The 22,538-nt window shown below is 36.7% G+C and overlaps 1 protein-coding gene across 1 annotated transcript in view; it reads right to left on the reverse strand.

Moving 5' to 3' along the window:
- Window positions 1–2,846: 2,846 nt before the first annotated feature.
- The window catches only part of NUFIP1 (nuclear FMR1 interacting protein 1), a 47,876-nt gene continuing 28,184 nt past the window's right edge, over window positions 2,847–22,538 (reverse strand). Inside the window, exons 7-10 of the mRNA XM_522669.8 lie at window positions 20,586–20,779; window positions 11,238–11,354; window positions 5,281–5,513; window positions 2,847–3,154 (exon numbers count right to left, since the gene is read on the reverse strand). Of these exons, the coding sequence (XP_522669.1) occupies window positions 3,038–3,154; window positions 5,281–5,513; window positions 11,238–11,354; window positions 20,586–20,779 (661 nt within the window). The 3' untranslated portion in view covers window positions 2,847–3,037. The remainder of the gene's footprint in view (window positions 3,155–5,280; window positions 5,514–11,237; window positions 11,355–20,585; window positions 20,780–22,538) is intronic.

Genomic DNA, 22,538 nt, shown 5'->3' on the forward strand with positions numbered 1-22,538 from the left:
GAGGCTGAAGTGGGAGGATCACTGGAGCACCAGAGTTTGAGATTACAGTGAGCTATGGTCATGCCACTGCACTCCAGCCTGGGCAACAGAGTGAGACCCTGTCTCTAAAAAATAAAGAATTACTAAATTTAAAATGAAATAGAAGAGCTGAATAATAAGGTAATTGATATGTTCAAAGAGTGAATTAGTGGTCTGGAAGGTGATATCTGAAGAAATCTTTCAGAATAAATAGATCAAGACAAAATACAGAAGTATAGTGTAGAGAGTAAGTTAATAGGTTTGACATCCACCTAAGAAAAATAATTTTAAAAATCTTATTTAAAATTGCCTTTTAGTACAAGAATGGTACAATGACTCAGATGAAAGGACCGTGGGGGTAAGCAGCATGAATGACAAATGTCCCAGAGATCTAGACACAAATTGGTGAAATTTTAAGACTCCGAGCATAAAAAGAAAACCCCAAAAGTTTTTCATGAGGAAAAAATAGGTTACTTATCAATAAATAAAGAGAGGTAATCGGATTGGTGTGACTTTAATCAACAATACTGGATAATAGCAAATGATTGTGTTATAGCTTCAAAATTCCAAAGGAAAATGATTTTGAGTCTAAAACCATAACTCAATTTAAAAAACTTTAAATTGAAGATTCAACATTTAATTACTTGGAAGATATGCAGCAGCACACCAGAAAACTAATCCTGGGATGCAAGAGAAAGCAATCAGAAGAAAACAGTAAAACTCATAGTGGCCTAATAACTATTTACACACATGCACCAAGATCCCAGGGATTAATCTAAAACTAAAATCGTATCTGATTACATCACAAAAAGAGGCTGAGGTGGGGAAGTGAAACAATGCTAAGGTTACTGACTTAATTGGGAGATGGATGGAAGATGTGGCTACTAATTAACTCTAAACTTAAAGAAAAAAGGTAATCACTAAAGAAATAGCAATAGGTTTAATTACTTCCAAACCACTGGAGGAATAACAAGGAGAAAAAAATAACAAGCCAGTAAGATGACAAAATAAAAACAAGAGAGCATGATATATAGAAAATACAAAGTAAGACAGCCAGGAATAGTCCAAATGTTTTAATAATCTCAATTAATATAAATGTATTAAATTTCCCAGAGCTGGTTTGATTAAGGAAAATAGAAGTCAATTATAGAGGATATGAGAAAAAGTAAAGTATTTCAGTTATAAAAGGCACAACTCACCAATAGTCATGTAATGCTTACATTTCAGAAACTGATTAAATGAACAATAAGATAGGAATGTAGAAGGCAGAAAGTTTGAACAATTAACAAGCTAAATCCAAAAAAACCTGTACCCAAAACAGGCAAAGCACCCCTCTACCCACCCAAAACTCATAGAATATTTACAAATATTGACCATATAATTCCATAAAGTAGAAACCATACAGGCTATATTATATCTCCTTAGAAATTTTAAATACACTTGGAATCTGAAATACCCATTAAAAATAAACAATAGTCACCATAGCTAAAGACTGTCAGACATACAGCCAAGGGAGTACTCAGAAGTATTTTCAGTCCTAAATACATTTATTATCAGGAAACAAGAAAAACGGAAAATAAAACTGTTTCTATAATATACCTTAATTAAGGCAGTGTGGGGATCAACAACATCCCTGGAGATATGGTCATCAATGAAAGTAGTCCAGGAGTCCATGAATTCATTTATTAACCCATAAGCCTATAAAATGTGTATGCTAACTAGTAATAAAAGTACAAACTGTGTTATATTTTAGAATATCAACTCAGTTGTAACACTAGTTACTTCATCCTGAGTTGGTTGGGAATCACATCTTTGAATATATCAAAATTAAACTGAGTTCCTTGAAGTCAGACATGGCCTTATTTATTTGTATACCTTTAATATAGGCACAATAGAGGTACAAAGAGTAAGCACTCAACAGTGTTATATGAATTGAATTAGTTAATGTATAAGGCAGATAATTTCCCAAAATATGGGGCTCACTGGAGGAGTAGGGTGAAACAGAATAAACAGATCTGTATGGTGGGTACAAGGCTGGAAAACACTGGCTAAACATGAATCTTCATCTCAGGTCTGTGACGTCACTAGGGTCACATGCCAGGTGTTCCAAGATTCTGGAGAGGATTTTACCAACATGGAGGAGCTATCAGCTTTCTTACCTTTCTTCCTTGACAGCAAGATTCATGAACTTCAATAATCACAATGTTAGGAAAAGTTAATCTTCAACTATAACAAACTAATTTTTTACAAATTTAGTCCCTTTTAGCTGTATGTCAAAAGGGCAGACCAATAGCTACAGCTAGTACAATGACTAGAACACAAGCTCAAATTCCCTGGTATTATAGGAGACAAAAAGATCTCAATAGCTTTCATTTACTTTACAATTTTTAAAAAGCTTCAATTAAGTACTTCAATTTTATCTAAACATAAAGAGGCCCCATCTGTATTAATATTTTAAACATTCAATATTTGAGCTATGTAAGTCGTGCTAGTAGGTGAATTTAAACATGTCTTAAATAAGGAATATTTACATTTCGAAACCTTCTGATTGTATTAATTTGATCTGGTTTATTTTTAAAATATTCCCCCTTGCTACAGAACATCTTCCTTTTCTGCATTAAAAACAAAATGGCTGTATTTCTCTGCCCAACTTTGCTTAGCTGAATCAATCCTTTTAAAAGCTTTCTTCTTTACTGCTAAACCTATCTTCAATTCTTAACTAACACAACATCAGTCATTCTTACATGAGAACAATACATTAAAATAAATACAAAGAAAAAATTCTCCCAGCAAATACTAGATTCAATCCCAACAATACAGACACAGTCTTAAAAAATCAGTTATTTTTTTATTTGCATAGAACCAAAGGAAAGACTTAAAATTCCAACATACATCCTACGAGGCTTACAATTTAATTACAAATCCAATTTTGAGAGAAAAAAGGGTTTTGGTTTTCCTCTACTAACGAGGATGATACTGTTTCACATGCTTCAGTTATGTATGCTGAAACACCAGATGCCTATACATCTTTACTTTTCGCAGAATTAGTATCCAGTCCGAAAAAGTCTTTTTTGATGATGTACCGAACACACTGCAAAATCACATTTCTTTCATGTCGAATGTCCGGAGCTAGAAGCTAAAACACAATTTAAAAAAAGATGAGGTGGTAAATAAATTATATCTGGGAAATACAATCTAAAATATTGCATGTACCCTCTCCATATAAAGAAGACAGAACAATAAGAAATATGTATTATATTCACTATTTTGCTAAAAAACGATGCAAGAACATGTCCTTTTAATTTATATCAAGACTATCTAGCTTTTTATTTATTTATTTATTTTGAGACGGAGTCTCGCTCTGTCGCCCAGGCTGGAGTGCAGTGGCGCGATCTCAGCTCACTGCAAGCTCCCCCTCCTGGGTTCACGCCATTCTCCTGCCTCAGCCTCCCGAGTAGCTGGGACTACAGACACCCGCCACCATGCCCGGCTAATTTTTTGTATTTTTAGTAGAAACGGGGTTTCACCGTGTTAGCCAGGATGGTCTCGATCTCCTGACCTTGTGATCCACCCACCTCGGCCTCCCAAAGTGCTAGGATTACAGGCGTGAGCCACCGCGCCCGGCCAAGACTATCTAGCTTTTTAAACAGTACTAACGCTTATATTTGGAGTCCTCTCTAAGAGTATCTAGCATAGGACAGGAAAATAGGTTTAAACGTCTGTGATTCTTTTTTTTTTTTTTTTTTTTGAGACAGAGTTCCACTCTTGTTGCCTAGGCTGGAGTGCAATCATGCGATCTCAGCTCACCATAACCTCCGCCTCCCGGGTTCAAGCAATTATCCTGCCTCAGCCTCCCGAGTAGCTGGGATTACAGGCATGCTCCACCATGCCCGGCTAAAAAGTCTGCAATTCTTTAATCTAAAATTATGACAAAGAGGATTGCCCAAACCCAAATTCATAAGCAGTCTAGAAATTGATAAGTATATCTATTTACATGTAACAATGAAAATAGCAGTAAAAACTTCCAACATTCCTTGACTTTTATAACTTTCCATTTTTGTGCTTATTGTAATTAAAAGAAAGCTAAAAATCCCTGGTATTTAGAACAAGCACATAATCAAGGAATCACATGTAGTTTGCCAAAAAGGCATTTACTTTATTTTCTGGTGTTATTGATAGAGTTCAGAAACATCATACAGAAACTTTCAGTGGAAAGCTCACTTAATTTACCAATTATAAGGTAACTTTTTAAAATGTAATTTACTATGTATACAAAATGGAGCGTATATTTCAGATCCATTTTAATAGGAAGCAACTGTGCTACACGTAGCACCTCAAGAGTGTAGCCACTGAACACTTTAGCTACAAAATAAGTACTTAACTTGTAAGTCAAAACCAGACTTTTCACAGAATGTCAACAGTTTTATAACTCCACTAAAAAATGTAAAATACTTCTATTGCTTAGACATGAAAATCTTTGATTTTCAAACAGCTTCATGTCCACTACTGAGAACTTGAAGATGCATTGCTTCCTCTTTATAATTTGAAGAAAGCTATTAGATTTTTGAGCACATAATGCTGAGAATAAAGCCACGAATGCACAGAATAAACACAAATAAATAACGGTGTACAAAGAAAAAAAATTAGCATGGTAGTGCATGCCCATAGTCCCAGCTACTTGGGAGGGTGGGGCAGTAGGATCACTTGAGCCCAGGAATTCGAGGCCACAGTGAGCTATGATCACGCCACTACACTCCAGCTTGGGTGACAAAGCAAGACCTCAACTCTTAAAAAAAAAAAAAAAAAAAAGGTGGAGGAGGGAGGGAAGGAAGACAATCCCAGAAGATAACAAATGAGAATTGTCAGAAAACCTTAGGCCTTTCCTTTTTGTTACTGTGTGGTTCTCAACAGACATTTGTACCAAAAATCTTTTTTTCCCTTCAGCTTGCCATTGTACTTTTAGCTGTGCTTTCACTGGAAACTTAAAAGAAAGTCAATAAACCTCAGTAGATACTTCCTTACCAACTAGTGAAACCTAAATTTATTTTAAGTGGTTGTAAAAATTACATTATTCCACATTCACTGATATACCAGCTATATGCCAAATGTAGCTGCAGAATTAAGATACAAAGTCTCCAAGGTCAATGTGTCTCTGGTAACCTTAAAACACACACACACACACACACACACACACACACCCCAGTGGCTCTATCTTTATGACGGGAGAACACAAAGATTAGAACCTAAAGAAAAATAATTTACCATTTCCAAGAGATATGGATGGTGTGTTCTTGGTTCGAATAACGTTTGATAGTTGTGATAATCTTTTTTCCTCTTAGGGTTTGTCTTTTCAAAACTTTTCTTTCGGTTCTCACTCTTGGCTTCTGAAAAATTTCTAACAGTTGCTTTAACATCTTGACTTGGACTCTTAGGAGCATTGCTATCAAGAACCTGGTTTTCTGCCAAAACGTCTGCTTCAGTCTTGATGGGAGTTTCTAAGTGTGATGAAAAACAAACACAAAAATAAACAAAACAAAACAAAACAGGTAGACCTTTCAAAAGCAACCAACAAATCCATAATAATCCTCCTAGCCATAATATTGTTCACTTAATAACTTAAAACTATGAAAGATTTTTGCAAGGCATTTATAATGTATTCTAGTATTTTTCAAATTGGAAGCTGTAACTACCAAAAATTGAGAAGACTACCATGAAGAGCTACAGAAAGTGATCTCTATGAAAGAAATAATGCCAGATGGAAACTTGGATCTATACAAAGGAAGGATAAGTGCTGGAAAAAGTAAATATGTGAATAAATATAAAAGACTTTTTTTCCTCATTGGAAAAATTTTAAAACTAAAGCAAAAATATTAAGTGTATGTGCAATTTATAACATCTATAGAAATAAAATCTATGACAACAATAGCAAAAAGGCAGAAGGAATATGTAAGTAGTATACACTGTAAAATCTTAAATTACATGTGAAGTAGATAATATCATTTGAAAGTACACTATGAAAAGTTAAGCTGCATACTATAAACTGCAGACCAACTCCTAAAAAGTAAAACAAAGAAGTTAAAAGGATGAAAGAAGATACCAAGCATATACCAATCACATGAACGCCGAAAGGCTGTATTAATGTCAGACAAAAAAGACTTCAGAACAGTGAACATCACCAGGGATGAAGTGGAACAGTTCATAATGCTAAAGGGGTCAATTCGTCAATAAGACAAAGAATAACACCTAAGAACAGATTTTCAATATGCATTGCAGCAAAAACTGATAGAACTGAGAAGAGAAGTAGACAAATCCATTATTATGATTGAATATTGAACGTTCTAATCTCAGTAATTAAAGAAAAATTGGACAGAAAATTCGTAGGGATACAAAATACCACTAACAATTAACTCAAATTGACAAAGAACACCCGACCTAATACATTTTCTTGTCAAGTTCATATGAACATTTACCTTGTGTTGGGCCATAAAATAAGCATCAATAAATTGAAGAAATTGAAAGTATAGAGAGATGTTCTCTGACTGTAACAGAATTAAACTAAAATCATTAACAGAAAACTAGCTAGAAAACCCCCAAATATTTAGAAACTAAACAACACACTTCTAAATAATCCAAGAGTTAAAGAACAAATCATAAGAGAGATTAGGAAATATTTTGAAATAAATAAAAATGAAAACATAATGTATCATAGTTGTGGACTACAGCTAAAGCAGTTCATGAAGGTACATTTATGGCTTTCAATGCTTAAATTAGAAATGAGAAAAGTCTAAAATCAATTATCTAAGCTTCTACTGTAATGTGTAGGGTCTGAGGAAAGAGGAAATACTAAAAAGTGAAAATCAGTGGATTAGAGTGAAAATCAATGACAACAGAGAAAAACCAACAAAACCAGAAGTTGGTTCTTTGAAAAGATTAATAAAATTAATAAATGCACCAAGACTTTTTGAGAAAAAGAGAAAAAAATCAATTAACAACTTGAGAAATAAAAGAGGAGGACATCATTATAGATCCTACAGATATCACAGGAAATATTATGAACTATATACCAATAAATTAACAACTTAGGTGAAGCAAATTCTTTTGAAAAACACAAATCATCAAAACCCACTCAAGAAGAAATAGGAAAATATGAATAGTCCTGGACCTATTAAGGAAATTTAATTCATAATTTAAAACTTTCCCAAAAACAAAATGCCAGGTTCAGATGGCTTCACTACTGAATTCTACAAACAAGAAACAAAAAGAAAAACTGGTAGAAATCTTACACAAACCCTTAAAAAAGAGGAGGAAATAGATCCTTACTCATACCAAATCTATTACAATAAAAGAAAACCATAGACCAATATCCCGCATGAACATGTATGCAAAACTCCTTAATAAAATATTAGATCAAATCCATCAATGTATTAAAAGGGTAATAGACCATGACCAAGTAGATTTTATCCTGGGAATACAGGCTGGTTTGACATTTGAAAATCAATTGACATTTCATCATTATTAACAGAATAAAGGAGAAAAACCATATGAACAGTTGAAAATTCACAAATTTTAAGCTCAGAATCTTCACCTCTCCCCACTCCCCAATAGTTATACTATTTACTTACTATGAATCAGTGTGATATGATATAAAGAATTCTATTCTAGAAGTTGGGAGACAGGGTTCAATTGCCTAGACAAGAGTGGCAAAACCCATAATACTCAAACATTACATAGGACTGAATGTAGAAATTATATTTGAAAAGAAGTATAGGGACAAGTGTTAAAAGCAGACTCTGGTGCCAGACTGTTAGGTTCAAATCCTAGTTCCATCATTTACTAGCTGTGTGACCTTTGGGCAAGCTACTTATCTCTACCTAAATCTCTTCATCTATAAAATAGAGATGATAAATAAGAAAAACCAGGACACTATTTTCTATTATTCCCTTCCCCTCAAGTATCGATCACTCAATTCAGGAACACAAAGTCAAATGAATCAGAGCTTATAATTGTCAATTTTCTGCTAAGAAATGAGGATGGGACTAACATTTATATTTTTCTCTTTCTTGAGATTTACATTTCCCAGCTAAGTATCATATATTAATGTAATGTTCACCAATTAAATTTTAAATATAGCTCATTCAGTTCTATCAAACATTTAACACCCTTTTTGGTTTGTGGCCTTCTGAAATAGTCTTTAATTTGGAAATCTCCCCCATCATAGCCAAATCAGTTTGAGGAAACATAATTTTGGGGAGTTGTAAAACTGTGCTTAAATTCTAACACAGTTAAAAAAATGCTAAAATGCTAACATGCAGAATAGATATTAAACCAACCCATTTGGAAGTATTTCTTATTAAATTTGTATCTTAGTGATTCTTACAGACCCTGATGTGAGTATTACCTCTTCCTTTGCTTCAGTCTTTCTTGAGGGACACTTTCCTTGTTTAAATATCTTTCCAGAAAAATGCTATCCATGTTTAAGATTCCAAACACTTTCATGCTAATTCTTAAGTCAAGACAGAGCTTAATTATGAAGACACAATTGTTAAACTCAGGAAGAAACAGATTGTTCCTATATATTTAGAATCCAGGTAAATAAGCAGCCTTCTAGATACTATTTCATGGTTAAAAGACCACTTTGTTTCCTTGGTATTATTTATTTAAAACTCCCTATGTGTCAATATCCCATCCTAGAGCCCAGAATTAATACTGAAAGCTAGAAATTTGCTAGTGACCTGGATGGCTTAATAAAGCTGAATTCAAATTATATAAAATAATTCTTAAGACTTAGGAATGTGAAGCAAGGGTTTCTTCCTTAAAGCAGGACATTTTAACAATTAGTCAAAATACATTCATACAAAATCTTATATATAGTTTAACAGATAATATCCTTTGTTATCTATAAAAGAAAAGTCTACGCATTACTGTGCAGGATGACAGTAAATGCCAAAGAGAGAAAGACAATAATGGAAGGCAATGAAAGTTGGCTTCTTCGGACTTTTAAGACTCCAAACCTATATGTCAGGTCTGCTACATACCAGCTTGCCAAGCTTATTCCTTTTTTTTTTTTTTTTTTTTTTGAGATGGAGTTTTACTCTGTTACCCAGGCTGGAGTGCAGTGGTGCGATCTTGGCTCACTGCAACCTCCATCTTCTGGGTTCAAGCAATTCTCCTGCCTCAGCCTCCTGTGTAGCTGGGATTACAGGCGCACACCACCATGCCAGGCTAATTTTTGTATTTTTAGTAGAGATGGGGTTTCATCATGTTGACCAGACTGGTCTTGAACTCCTGACCTCCGGTGATCCACCTGCCTCGGCCTCCCAAAGTGCTGGGATTGCAGGCATGAGCCACCGTGCCCGACCAAGCTTATCCTTTCTATGCTTAAGGTTCTATAAAATAAAGAGGTGATCTCAAAGATCCCTTCCAGTTTCCTTTCTTCCAATTTAAAATGATGGCAGTCTCAAAATGAAGACATGAGTATAAAAATACTGTTCCATCTTAAGAAACAGAGAAGCAAGCATTAGTCCAGCCTGTTTTTATGGGATTCTGTAATTCTGGTAATAGTTTTCTTTGCTATCACCTGTTATGAATACAACTGATAAGCAGGAAATGTAATATGTGTTTAAAGAATAACTCCGTCTTCATACCAATGTATGAGAAACAAGAGCACAAAAAAATGCTATTTTTCTTAAAATTAAAATAGGCAACCATCTGTTAAGGAATACTGTGATAAAGCCAAAGTAGCTTATATTTCAAAATTTAAGTAGCTATTAAGAAGCTACCATAGTAAGCCATGGCCCACTTAAAAAAGAAAAAACTTCCCATGTTACAGATACATGTAAACACCATTTTTCATATTAAAGCCTAACGGCTCCTTATTCAACATCTTCCAAATACATAAACATTGATTATCTCTAGCCTAGTCAACATTAAAAGTGCAGCCATCTCCATCAAACTACATTTCCTTTTTTTTGAGCCAGAGTCTCACTGTCACCCGGGCTGGAGTACAGTGGCACAATCTCACCTCACTGCAACCTCTGCCTCTTGGGTTCAAGCAATTCTCCTGCCTCAGCCTCCTGGGTACTGGGACTACAGGCACGCGCTGCCATGCCCAGCTAACTTTTGTATTTTTTGTAGAGATGGGGTTTCACCATGTTGGCCAGGCTGCTCTCGAACTCCTGACCTCAGGTGATCCACCCTCCTCAGCCTCCCAAAGTGTTGGGATTACAGGTGTGAGCCACCGTGCCTGGCCCAACCAATTACATTTGAATCTTCTCTTCATTCTATATAAACACTTTTAGACCTGTATTCTTATTCTCAGTACAGCTCCTACTTTGATTACACGTCTTGTCCTGAGACATAGACATGAATTCTCTCACGGCCGGTAAAGTCTAAATAAAATGACCACACAGAGCCAGGTGTCCACAACAGTGGAACATAGATTTATTCATTAAACATATGCTGGATTATTGATATAAACCTTGGATTAAAAACTGCCACACTGCATCAGATCAAGAGCCTACTCATAGCTCTTTCAGGTAGCCCTGAAAGAGATGCTGAAGGAAATTAAACTGGTTTATCACAATTAAATTTCACAATGAAGCCTCACATGTTACCATCCGTAACATCATCTTTAAAGGTAAGACATGTATTCTGAAAGTTACTGACTTCTCAGAAAGACTCTTGAAAAGATTCAATTTCTTCTGACCTTTAAAATGCACAAGCTAATGCAGACACAAGTATAAGGTTGTTGTGTTTTCCAAATGAGATAATTTACGTAAATATGCTCTAGGAAGAACAATGCCCTATATGCATTAAAAAAATTGTATCACACTCTTTGTCATAAAGGATCTCTCTCCATCTACCAAAGATGCTATAAACACGTTATAACAAGGGTTCTTCAGAGCAGAGAGAAAAAAATTAATTTTCTTTTTGCCATTTCTTTTAGAATTTTCTTCAGTTCTGTTAGTGGATATTTTCTTTTCCTTCCTATTCTTTCACTATATTGTATTTTTTTGCTTTTTTATTCCCAGAATAGCAACACATTTCTTTATTACTCCAGAGTTCCTTTAACCCATGTTAACTTTACTTCTGATTCAAATGGAAAAGGAATTTGAAAACCAAATAAAGAATGCACATCCTGGATGTTATTAATGCGCAGCATGCACAAAAGGCAAAAAGCAACAAAACAAAACCCTGTGACAACACACACCATGACTTACCTTCTGGCTCACTCTCTGACCCTGAAAGACTGCCATAGCTACTCATTAGTGAGCACAGGGCTGGTGTCACTTCCTTGGGTATCACAGAATGTTGTGGTTTCTCCTCCTTATCAGACTCTGAAGGGAAAAGAAGTCAGATTCAAAACATCTACCACCATAAAAAAGCTGACCATCCCCCACTCCCTCATTTGTTAGTGAAAATTAAGTCATTTCTGATCATTTCCTTAATCTTTCCAAAAGACTAATTCTAGGGGGCCAGAAACACTTCCCCTTGGTTTAGACATCTTCATGGGCCAAGAAACCATTTGCCCCAGAGGAGACAGTGAGGGAAAAGGAAGCTATATAGAGCTCAGTTACTTAGCATGCTTCACAGGTTACACCATCTCAGCATACTCTAAATTAACTTAATTACATAGTCTTTGCTGTTCATTTACAGGTAGTAGGAAGACCCAAACTTTATTTAACTTCACTGGATTGGGATCACTGCCTCTGAAAATTAGGTTTAGAAATAAATGAAGTATTAAAATACCTATGCTTTTAACTGTTTTTAAGACTGTTTTTGGGGATCCAAATAATATTCAAAGCATTCTATAGGCTTAGTCAAACAGTAATGCTGGAATTAATCCACCCAAAGTTTTTTTGGAGACAGAGTCTTGCTCTGTCACACAGGCTGAAGTGCAGTGGCATAATCTCGGCTCACCACAACCTCTGCCTGCCAGGCCCAAGCAATTATCTTACCTGAGCCTCCTGAGTAGCTGGGATCACAGGCGTGTGCCACTATGCCCAACTAATTTTTTGTATTTTTAGTAGAGATGCGGATTCACCATGTTGGCCAGGCTGGTCTCAAACTCCTGGCCTCAAGTTGATCAGCTTGCCTTGGCCTCCCAAAGTGCTGGGATTACAGGTGTGAGCCACTGTGACCAGTCCACTCAAAGTTTTTATTATTTAAAACTTCTAAGAACTTAAATAAACAAGGCAACCATGAGAATTTACCAAGCATAATACTAAAGTGCCTGCCAAATATAAAGTGTTTGATCCAGGCCCAGCAAGCCTAGTTGTAGCCCCAAGACACCACCTATTACATTTCTTTTTGGCAGCTCTAACAATCTATTAACTCTATTCTAGACAACCAATAAAAATAAGTCCTCATTGAAGACAATAAGTAATTTGTCTATTTAATTAACCAACTCAACCCAAAACCAATATAAAATGTTTCAAGACTAAGCATTTAATGTTCACCAAGTCAGTCTAGGAGAAACCAAAGCATACCAGTAGGAAATGGGAATATCTTTCTATGTGAATGTTCAACTGCCACCTTCTGCTGGATGAAGCTAAATCCTCTCTCCTCACTACACACCATCACACCTATAAAAGTACTTCTTGTCAATTTTAAGCTAAGTTACCTTTACTCCTTGATTAATAAAGGGAAAGGAAAGTATGAAGTTTATGTGAATTACTAGTAGATTAAGCAGAAATCCACCACAGTGTTAGTATGGAGACTTCCCATTCATTGGTTGAATGATGAAAGACCAAACTGCAGCATTTATTTCCAAGACTCAAAGAGAGGTAACAAAAAGTACAGTAATAGTTGAATATTATGCTCTTCAAAAGCATGATCTAACCTAATCCTTATGAGGTATGTGATGAGGGATGAAACAAAAATCCAGAGAATTTGAGTAACTTTTCCTTAAGATAACTATAAATCAGTTGGGTCAAATTTAAAGCCTGGCTATCTGACTCCAAATCCAAATTGTTATCAGTGAGCTAGAATGCTTCCCACAGACAAAGTCTTCTTAAAATGAAGCCATCCTATCAAAGTGTCTTTATGGTCCACAATAATGCAATAATGTCTCCCAGCTATAGCTCCATTTCTTTCCTCCCTTTTATAGTAAAACTCCAAACAGTTATTTGATATGCAATCATACCTTGGAGATATTGTAGATTTGGTTCCAGACCACTGCAGTCAAGTGAATATGGCAATAAAGCAAGTCACACAAATTTTCTGGTTTCTCAGGGCATATAAAAGTTATGTTTACACTATACTGTAGCATATGAAGTGTGCAATAGCATTATGTCTTAAAAAATGTACCTTAATTTAAAAATATTTCATTGCTAAAAAATGCTAAAACTCATCTGAGACTTCAGGGGATTGTGATATTTTTGCTGATGGAGGGTACTGTCTTGATGTTGCTGGCTGCTGACTGATCAGGGTTGTGGTCACTAAAGGCTGGGGTGACTGTGGCAGTCTCTCTGCCTTGACTGCTATTCCCTTAGGTATCAGCCCCGCATTTCATTCAGATGTCTTAATGTCACCTTATTAGAGATGCCTTTACTGATCACTTCAGATAAAAGCACATATCCCCTTTTCTGACCACCATTCTCTATTATTTTACTCAGCTTCAATCATCTTTATAATTCTGTTTTTTTGTTTTTGTTTTTGTTTGAGACGGAGTTTCACTCTGCTGCCCAGGCTGGAGTGCAGTGCATTCTACCTCCTGAGTTCAAGTGATTCTCCCCTTAGCCTCCTAAGTAGCTGGAATTAACAGGCACGTGCCACCACACCAGGCTAATTTTTGTATTTTTAGTAGAGACGGAGTTTCACCCTGTTGGCCAGGCTGGTCTCGAACTCCTTACCTCAAGTGATCTGCCCACTTTGGCCTTCCAAAGTGCTGGGATTACAGGCGTGAGCCACTATGCCCAGCTCCCACATTTTCTGTATTACTTTTATAATCAGAAAATAACAGAAAAAAATAAAAACAAAGGGAAATTGACTCTGGAAAACTGTATTCTTCACAATCCAATTCATGAAGCCCAGGGCAAGGCTTTAATGTCCTTTCCCTCCTCCCTTCTTTTTTAAACTTTGTATTTTGAAACAATTTTGGATTTATACAAATGTTGCAAAGATAGTACAGAGTCTCCATATATCCTTCATCCAGCTTCCCTGATGTTACCATCTGACATAACCAAAGTACTTTATGATAGCTAGGAAGTTAACACTGGTACCACACTAGTATTTAAACTATAGACTGTAATGTAATTTCACCAGCTTTTCCACTAACGTCCTTTTTTCTGTTCCAGGATACAATCTGCTATACTACATTGCATTCGGTTGTCATGACTCCTTAATCTTCTCTAAATCTGTGACAGTTTCTCAGTCTTTCCTTGTTTTTCCTGAACTTGATACTTTGAAGATTATTATCAGGTATTTTTAGAATGTCCCTCAGTTTGGGTCTGTCTGACATTTTTGAAGATTAGACTGAGGCTATGGATTTTGAGAAGGAATACCACAGAGATGTGCCCTTCTCATCACAACCCAGGTCCATGATATCAGTAGGACTTATTACTGGCAATGTTGACCTTGACCACTTGATGGTCTGCCTGCTTTCTCTACTACAAAGTTACTATTTTTCTCTTTCATTATTCTATTTCTTGAAATGAGTTACTAAGTTTAGCTCATACTCCAGGGAAGAAGAATTAAGCTTCAACTCAAGTAAGGAATATCAAAGAATTTTCAACATATGTTAAAACCACGGTAATTAATAATTATTATAATTAATAAATATTTTGGGGGGAGATATTTTGAGGCTATAACAAATATTGTTTCATTTTAACGTTTCACCACTAATTTTACCATTCATCAGTGGATCTTGCCCAAAACAATTATTACTGTGGTGCTCTAATGCTGACTTGCTATTTCTCTCATTTCTTCTACATTTAATAATTAGAATTATTTTGTAAGAAAGACCTGTCCCTCCTCCCCCACATTTATTTATTTATTTAGGCACTCATATCAGTATAGACTCGTGGGTATTTATTCTATTCTGAGGGTTATAATTTATTATTATTTATTTTGTGGCACCAATTGTTCCAACTTTGGCCCTTGGGAACTCTTTCTAGTATCCTTCTGACATACCCACATCTTCACATTTTTTGAGCATTTTCTTACTTTCTGGCGCTATGAGATGCTCTAGGTTCAGCTTATATTTTCCCTGTCCCAACCCCAGAATCAGTCATTTCTCCAACAGGCTCTGGTTCCTTTACCTGGAGAATAGTATTTGGAAACCACAATTAGAGTGCTAGGTGTACTTGTTCCTAGGAGTGTCAAAGCTCACTATACTTGACTTACCTAAAGGGTAAATTACAAATTCACACAAATAAACAACTCTTTCCCTATTTTTTCTTCTCCACTCAGTTAAATGTTTAAGGGACAAACCATATGTAATAACACTTTGAAAAATACTGTCCTTTTGGCACTCTCAGAACATCTCCTACAATAACTTTTCATCTTTAAAAAAAAGAAAGAAAGAAAAGTCCCTGGGATCTACCTAGTAGTTCTAATGCAGGCATTTTTAGCACCTATAGGTAAAGACTATACTAAAGGCATTGTACTGGCTGACAAAATAATACTCAAGAAACTTCATTTTATAAAAACAGCTAAAACATCTTTCTAAACTGAAAATACCAGCATAGAGATAGCAGCAATTGATCTGACAGAACCAGACTTTAGCATTTTTATAAAATCGAGCTCAAACAATTTCTCTTACCATTAAAACATTAGCGACACTTTTCTTAGCGTAAATCTCACCTCTCTCTCTCGTATACACACATCATGTTCCCACCATCCCCCCCCAAAAAAATCTAATGCAATGATCTAAAAATTATTCTTAGACTATGAGTTTCTGGAAGGCAGGGAGACTCCTTTGAAATCCTCGGCATTATAGTGAATTACAGTGCTGGGTAAGCCAAACGCAGGACCTTATAAATCCCCACTGAAAGGAAAGTAGCAAAATAACATTGCCCTTTGAATGCCTTGTCCACTCTAAACACCAGCTGTAAAAGCTTCCTATCTGGCTTCTTCCTGTAACTTATTTCTTTACTTACTTATCCGTACCCCCCGCCCACCAACCCCCATCCCACGATTTCCTATTGCCTTTATGGAGCAAAGCACAATTATATGCTCTAGCCCAAGATTTGCAATTAAGTATTCTTTAAAAAATGCAATATATTTTCAAAGTCACCCTCAAAAATAGGGACTTTGCTTTACAGTCTCCAGCTCTCAAAGAAGACAGTTACCAATGGGTATCCATGACACCTGATGTGCTGGGCCAGCTTATTTTCTTATTTTAATGCCTACCTTTAAAACAACCTAGGTTATGTGAGTGCATAGTTAGACTTACATCCCAGTGTTCTATGACAATAGCTGTATTTCAACAAATGACTAATAAGTTGGGTTGCCTTTGTCTTGTGGATGCTGAGGCACTTCAGTCACAGATGCTCAATGCTACCTTACTGACCCACTTTTTTCCTAGCTGAGACAACTGACTTACTGTTTAAAACTACAGGCTAGGAAAGCCATAAACTTGTTGCATATATATTTTAAACAATGGCAACAAAATGAACTGGATGCTAACTAATGAGATACCAAAATAAACAAAGAAAAAACAATCCTTAAGTTAGGCCAGTCAGCAGAATACACAAGGAAATAAAAAAAATATGCTAGTAAGGAAATCTAATGACAGACAATAAGCCACACTCAAAACTGATAAATTGGGAGACTTCTTTAAATAAAAGGCTTTCCCATCAAAACAATGTCAATCTCAATTCAAAGTAGCTGCACAATTACTGAGAGTACACATGGCACCAAATACAATACAGAAAAGGTGAACCCAGGCAATGATTTTCCAAGCATGATCTGAAAGTTATGAAGATCCTCTAGAACTTGAGTCTTGTTTAAAATGTGAGTGCTGATGTCTGGATTAAGTTCTGAGCCAGAAAAAGGCAAAAAATGGAAGCAATAGGGAGAGCTTTATTATTAAAGTGAGCTTAGTGCTGAAAAGTATCAACTGCCATATGAGAACAGTGGGTCTTGTTATCACAGTGCTGGCTGCTGGCCTGCCACTGACAACTTGAATAACCAGATTTTAAGGTTGGCTGGCTCTTGCCCAAGGTAAGAGAAGCTGCCTCCAAACAAGTGGAAAACATATATTGGAGAGTGGAGAATATTTACGGCAGGGGTGTCCAATCTTTTGGCCTCCCTGGGCCGCATTGGAAGAACTGTCTTGGGCCACACATAAAATACGCTAAGAACAGCTGATGAGCTTAAAAAAAAAATCACACAAAAGAATCTCATATTTTAAGGAAGTTTACAAATTTTTGTTGGGCTGCATTCAAAGCCATCCGTGGCTGCATGCAGCCCATGGGCCATGGTTTGGACAAGCCTGACTTAGGACATATGAAAACAGGAGGATAGATTGTCTGTAGCTATACCTGCAGTGAAAAGTTAAAGAACCTATGGCCTAAAACAACGGTCCCCAGCCTTTCTGGCACGAGGGACCAGTGTTGTGGAAGACAATTTTTCCAAGGACAGAGGGTGGGGGGTGGATTGGGGATGGTTTCAGGATGATTCAGCACATTACATTTACTGTGTACTTTATATTACTATTACATTGTAATATATAAAATAATTGTACAATGCACCATAATGTAGAATCAGTGGGAGCCCTGAGCTGTTTTCCTGCAACTAGACAGTCCCATCTTGGGATGATGGGAGACAGTGACAGATAATCAGGCATTAGATTCTCATAAGGAGCACACAACCTAAATCCCTCACGTGCACAGTTCACAATAGGGTTCACGCTCCTATGAGAATCTAATGCTGCTGCTGATCTGACAGGAGGCGGAGCTCACAGGTAGTAAGGCAGGCAATAGGGAATGTGTAAATACAGATGAAGCCATGCTTGCTCGCTGCTCCCCGCCTCCCCATCCCCGCTCCCCCCTGGGGTTCCTAACAGGCTAAGGAACTGTACCAGGTACCAGTCTGTGCCCAGGGGTTAAGAACCCCTGGTCTAAAACAGATTTGGAAAATGTCAAAGTCCAGAGGAAATCCCAGGTAAAGGATAAGGTGAATTTAAATGACAGCTTTCCTACAAACTTAAGCTACCATAATTTGATCATGGGCATTGTGATTTCCTTGGTTATAATACAATATTATAAAAATTAATAAATTTTTAAATATTCAAAATTATAAATTTGTAGTCTATATGGGTAATTTTTATATTCAAGATACAGGTTCTCATCTTTGATACTCGAAATAGGCATGTTCCCATCCTTGACCCTCATTATAGGTAAGGGTTTCAACATTTAAACCAAAACAAAATTATTTGAGATTTCTCTTTCTTTTTTTTTTTTTGAGACCGAGTTTTGCTCTTGTTGCCCAGGCTGGAGCGAATGGTGTGATCTCAACTCACTGCAACCTCCACCTTGTGGGTTCAAGCGATTCTCCTGCCTCAGCCTCCCGAGTAGCTGGGATTACAGGCATGCACCATCACACCCGGCTAATTTTTGTATTTTTAGTAGAGATGGGGTTTCATCATATTGGCCAGGCTAGTCTTGAACTCCTGACTTCAGTTGATCCACCTGCCTCAGCTTCCCAAAGTGCTGCAATTACAGGCGTGAGCCACCATGCCCAGCCTGAGATCTCTCTTTCAACCGCTCCTCAGAATCCAACTGAATTATTTCTACCAATAAGGATGAGAGGATTTACCACTGTTTCTCATGTCTAAGGCATCTACTGAGGACTAAGACAAGCTTAAATAGAAGCAAGATACAATCGTCTTTTAGTTGGTGTTTTACCAGATTAGTATATACTGAAATACTTTTTTTTTTTTAAATAAAAAGGGAAAACAGAATTAACCATCTACCAAAGCTAAGTTAACAAAATGAAGAACAACAAAGACTATCCAATATCGGTCTTAGAGTCCTTCAAGTGCTCATTTAGAAAATTGCACAAAGTAAAAGATTTACATAATTTTCAAATTAGTAACTTACTGATTATAATGGTAGTCTTCACATTTGTGTTTTAAGTGTTTTAATGACATAAAAGCTTATATTTGAGTACAGATGGTCTTTTGTCATCAAGGCCACACATTACAAGTCTGAAGAAGCATGTGAGCTCTCTCTAAAATTTTTTGAAAGAAAACAAACAAAAAATCAGTGCCCAAGAGTAAACTCAGCACTGGCTCAAAATATCATCTGCCTTTTTCTTGCTCTCTCTCACATCTCAACTATCCTAGACTCAAACAATATTTTTTTATACAAATTCAGACTTCATATTTAGAGGATGTGTAGTGTACTGGTGGAGTGAGACTCATATGTTCAAATTCTCATTCTGCCACTAATGAGCAGAATGACTAAGATAAACTATTAGGTTGATGCAAAAGTAACTGCATTTTTTACTATTACTTTCAATGGCATAAACATACTTAGTCTCTATGTTCCTCATTTCTAAAATGGTAACAGTAACGGTATATGTGTAAAAGGCTGTCATAAGAAGACTTCATCTATATAAAGCATATAGAGCTCAGTAAGTGCCTTATTCAGTAAGTGTTAGTTGATATTAATATATCATCATTAATGTTATTAAATTTTATCTTCTACTTAGCCTAATGTTCCCTTATGCAATGATCTTTTTCCATCCTAATTCAGTCAACGAATTAGTTATGCTCTCTTTTCTTGCCATTCGTAAGTTCAAAAACTTGCCATGTGATTATCATAGAAGCCAACATCATCCAAGCTAAACAGCCTACAATCAAATCTACAATGTCACTAATGTCAGTTCACTCACTAATAATCTTTGGGTATTCCTTTGCAGTACAAAGCATATGCAATTAGATAAAGCCTCACAATGTTACTGGAGAAAAATGTAGTAAAAATATTTACATATACATTTCATTTTTCAGGAAGAGAAATGGAGTCTCAAAGGCTAAATGATATCTGTATGTGACACCAGCATTTTAATGCTTTTATTTTTCAACTAATAAGCAAGTTAACTTGCCCTATATGTTTTAGAGGAAATTCAAGGACAAACATATGTAAATATAATCTATGCTCTGAAGAAGAACAATACTAATCAAACATAATGAATTAGTATTTTTTGCCCAGAGATCATGCTCATGCTCAGTAGCATAAAGTATACTGACTTCCATTAGAATTGCTGCTTTATAGGTAAAGGGAAAATCCACATATTTGGGCAAATTTGAATGTACAGCATTAATACATTCAAAACAATCTTAAGAAATTTCTAAGATTACATCATACTAATGAAAATTATCCAGCAAATACAGTCTTTCTCCTATAGCCTCCCTGCCCCATGTACCCACCCAAGACTCAGAAAAGATGTTCTGAAATGACGTTTTAAACAAGATGCTCCTATTAAAAACAAAAACAAAAGCATCATTCTGCATTGTTATACATTTGATATTAAACTTTCCACAAGCAAGGCTGTGAATAATCAACTTCAGCATCATTGTCTATACACTTATAAATACGTTATTTTCCTGTTTAGCTTACCAGAATCACTGTTTATCAAAACACCAAGAGGATCTGCATTTGCCTCCGGTGGACCTTCTAGCTTCAAATCACACAAGTGATTGCCTGATCCAGTGACTGCTCTCTGTCTAGAATTGTCGTTTTTCCATTTGTGATTCTTGCCAGGACTTCTGATCTTTGCCATTTGTGAATGTCTGGACATCCCCTTCATCTTGCTGGAGTAAGAAAATTGCAATTTTTAATATAAAAGGCACTGACCTTCCAAGAAAATTTTGAAAAAGACTACTAGATACAAAAGAAACCTAGCTGTAAAACTGATCACTTGTAGCCTAGTACATTAAAGAGACGAAAATAAAAGAAATTCCAGTGACTTTCAAAGACAGGGAAGCCTATGATAGAACTTTAGAAGGACAGCACCCCACAATATACCACATCTTCTTGATTCTACGCTGCAAATTTCTACCCATATTGTTATCCCTCTGAAACTGGGCTGTGTCGTATTATCATTAAAGGCCAATTTAACTGGCAGCATTATTTCATTCTTCTATTGTACATGAAAGTTTCTTTTTTCTTCTCTTTCTTTTTTTTTTTTTTTTTTTGAGACAGAATCTTGCTCTGTCACCCAGGCTGGAGTGCAGTAGCATGATCTTGGCTCACTGCAACCTCCACCTCCCAGGTTCAAGCGATTTTCCTGCCTTAGCTTCCCAAGCAGCTGGGATTACAGGCACGTGCCACCACACCCAGCTAATTTTTGTATTTTTAGTAGAGACAAGGTTTCACCATGTTGGCCAGGATGGTCTCGATCTTCTGACCTCGTGATCTGCCCACCTCGGCCTCACAAAGTGCTGGGGTTACAGGTGTGAGCCACCGTGCCCAGCTGAAAGTGTTTCTTAGAGTTTATAAAGTATGTTCACTCTTGTCTACTCATTTTATTTTCTTTTGAGACGGAGTCTCACTCTGTCGCCCAGGCTGGAGTGCAATGGCATGATCTTGGCTCACTGCAACTTCCACCTCCTGGGTTCTAGCGATTCTCCTGCCTCAGCCTCCCGAGTAGCTGGGACTACAGGCACCCACCATCAGCCCGGCTAATTTTTGTATTTTTGTAGAGACAAGGTTTCACCATGTTGGCCAGGATGGTCTTGAACTCCTGACCTCAGGTGATCCACCCACCTCAGCCTCCCACAGTGCCAGGATTATAGGCATGAGCCACTACACCTGGCCTTGTCTACTCATTTTTAAGGAGTTAAAGTTTCTGAAGCATTTACAAATATGACTTGTTGGACCTTCATGAACCCTCTGAAACAGGTAACACAGGTACTATTTTCTCTGCTTTATAGGCCTATCACAACACATAAGCCTATTGCAATTTCACAGCCAGCTCAAATCAAGTGCCCTCTCAACAGCTACAACTACTTTTAGAAAGAAAGCAAGTATTGGCCGGGTGCGGTGGCTCACGCCTTTAATTTCAGCACTTTGGGAGGCCAAGGTGGGCGGATCACTTGAGCTCAGGAGTTCGAAACCATCCTGGGCAACCTCGTCTCTACTAAAATACAAAAAATAAGCTGGGCACGGTAGCAGGCGCCTGTAGTCCCAGCTCCTCGGGAGGCTGAAGCACAAGAATTGCTTAAACTCGGGAGGTGGAAGTCACAGTGGGCCGAGATTGTGCCACTGCACTCCAGCCCGGGCAAAGTAAGACTCTGTCTCCAGAAGAAAAAAAAAAAAAGAAAGCACGTATTTATGTGAGCATCTTCTAATTTAAACTATGTGTGGGGGGGGGGGGGGCGGGGAAGACAGTTAAAAAAAGGTTCCTTCATAGTAGACAATAACACAAGGTATTCATTGGTGGGACTGAGTTTTTGCAAAGATAGGCTTTTGACAGTTTGCCATTTATTGGGCAAAATTCATTTTTCATTAATAATGGAGGATGCAGTAAATAATTAGAAATCTGCATCTAAATCTCAACTTTGTCACTTA

This window comes from Pan troglodytes, chromosome 14 (genome assembly GCF_028858775.2).
Source record: "Pan troglodytes isolate AG18354 chromosome 14, NHGRI_mPanTro3-v2.0_pri, whole genome shotgun sequence".
Lineage (NCBI taxonomy): Eukaryota > Metazoa > Chordata > Mammalia > Primates > Hominidae > Pan > Pan troglodytes.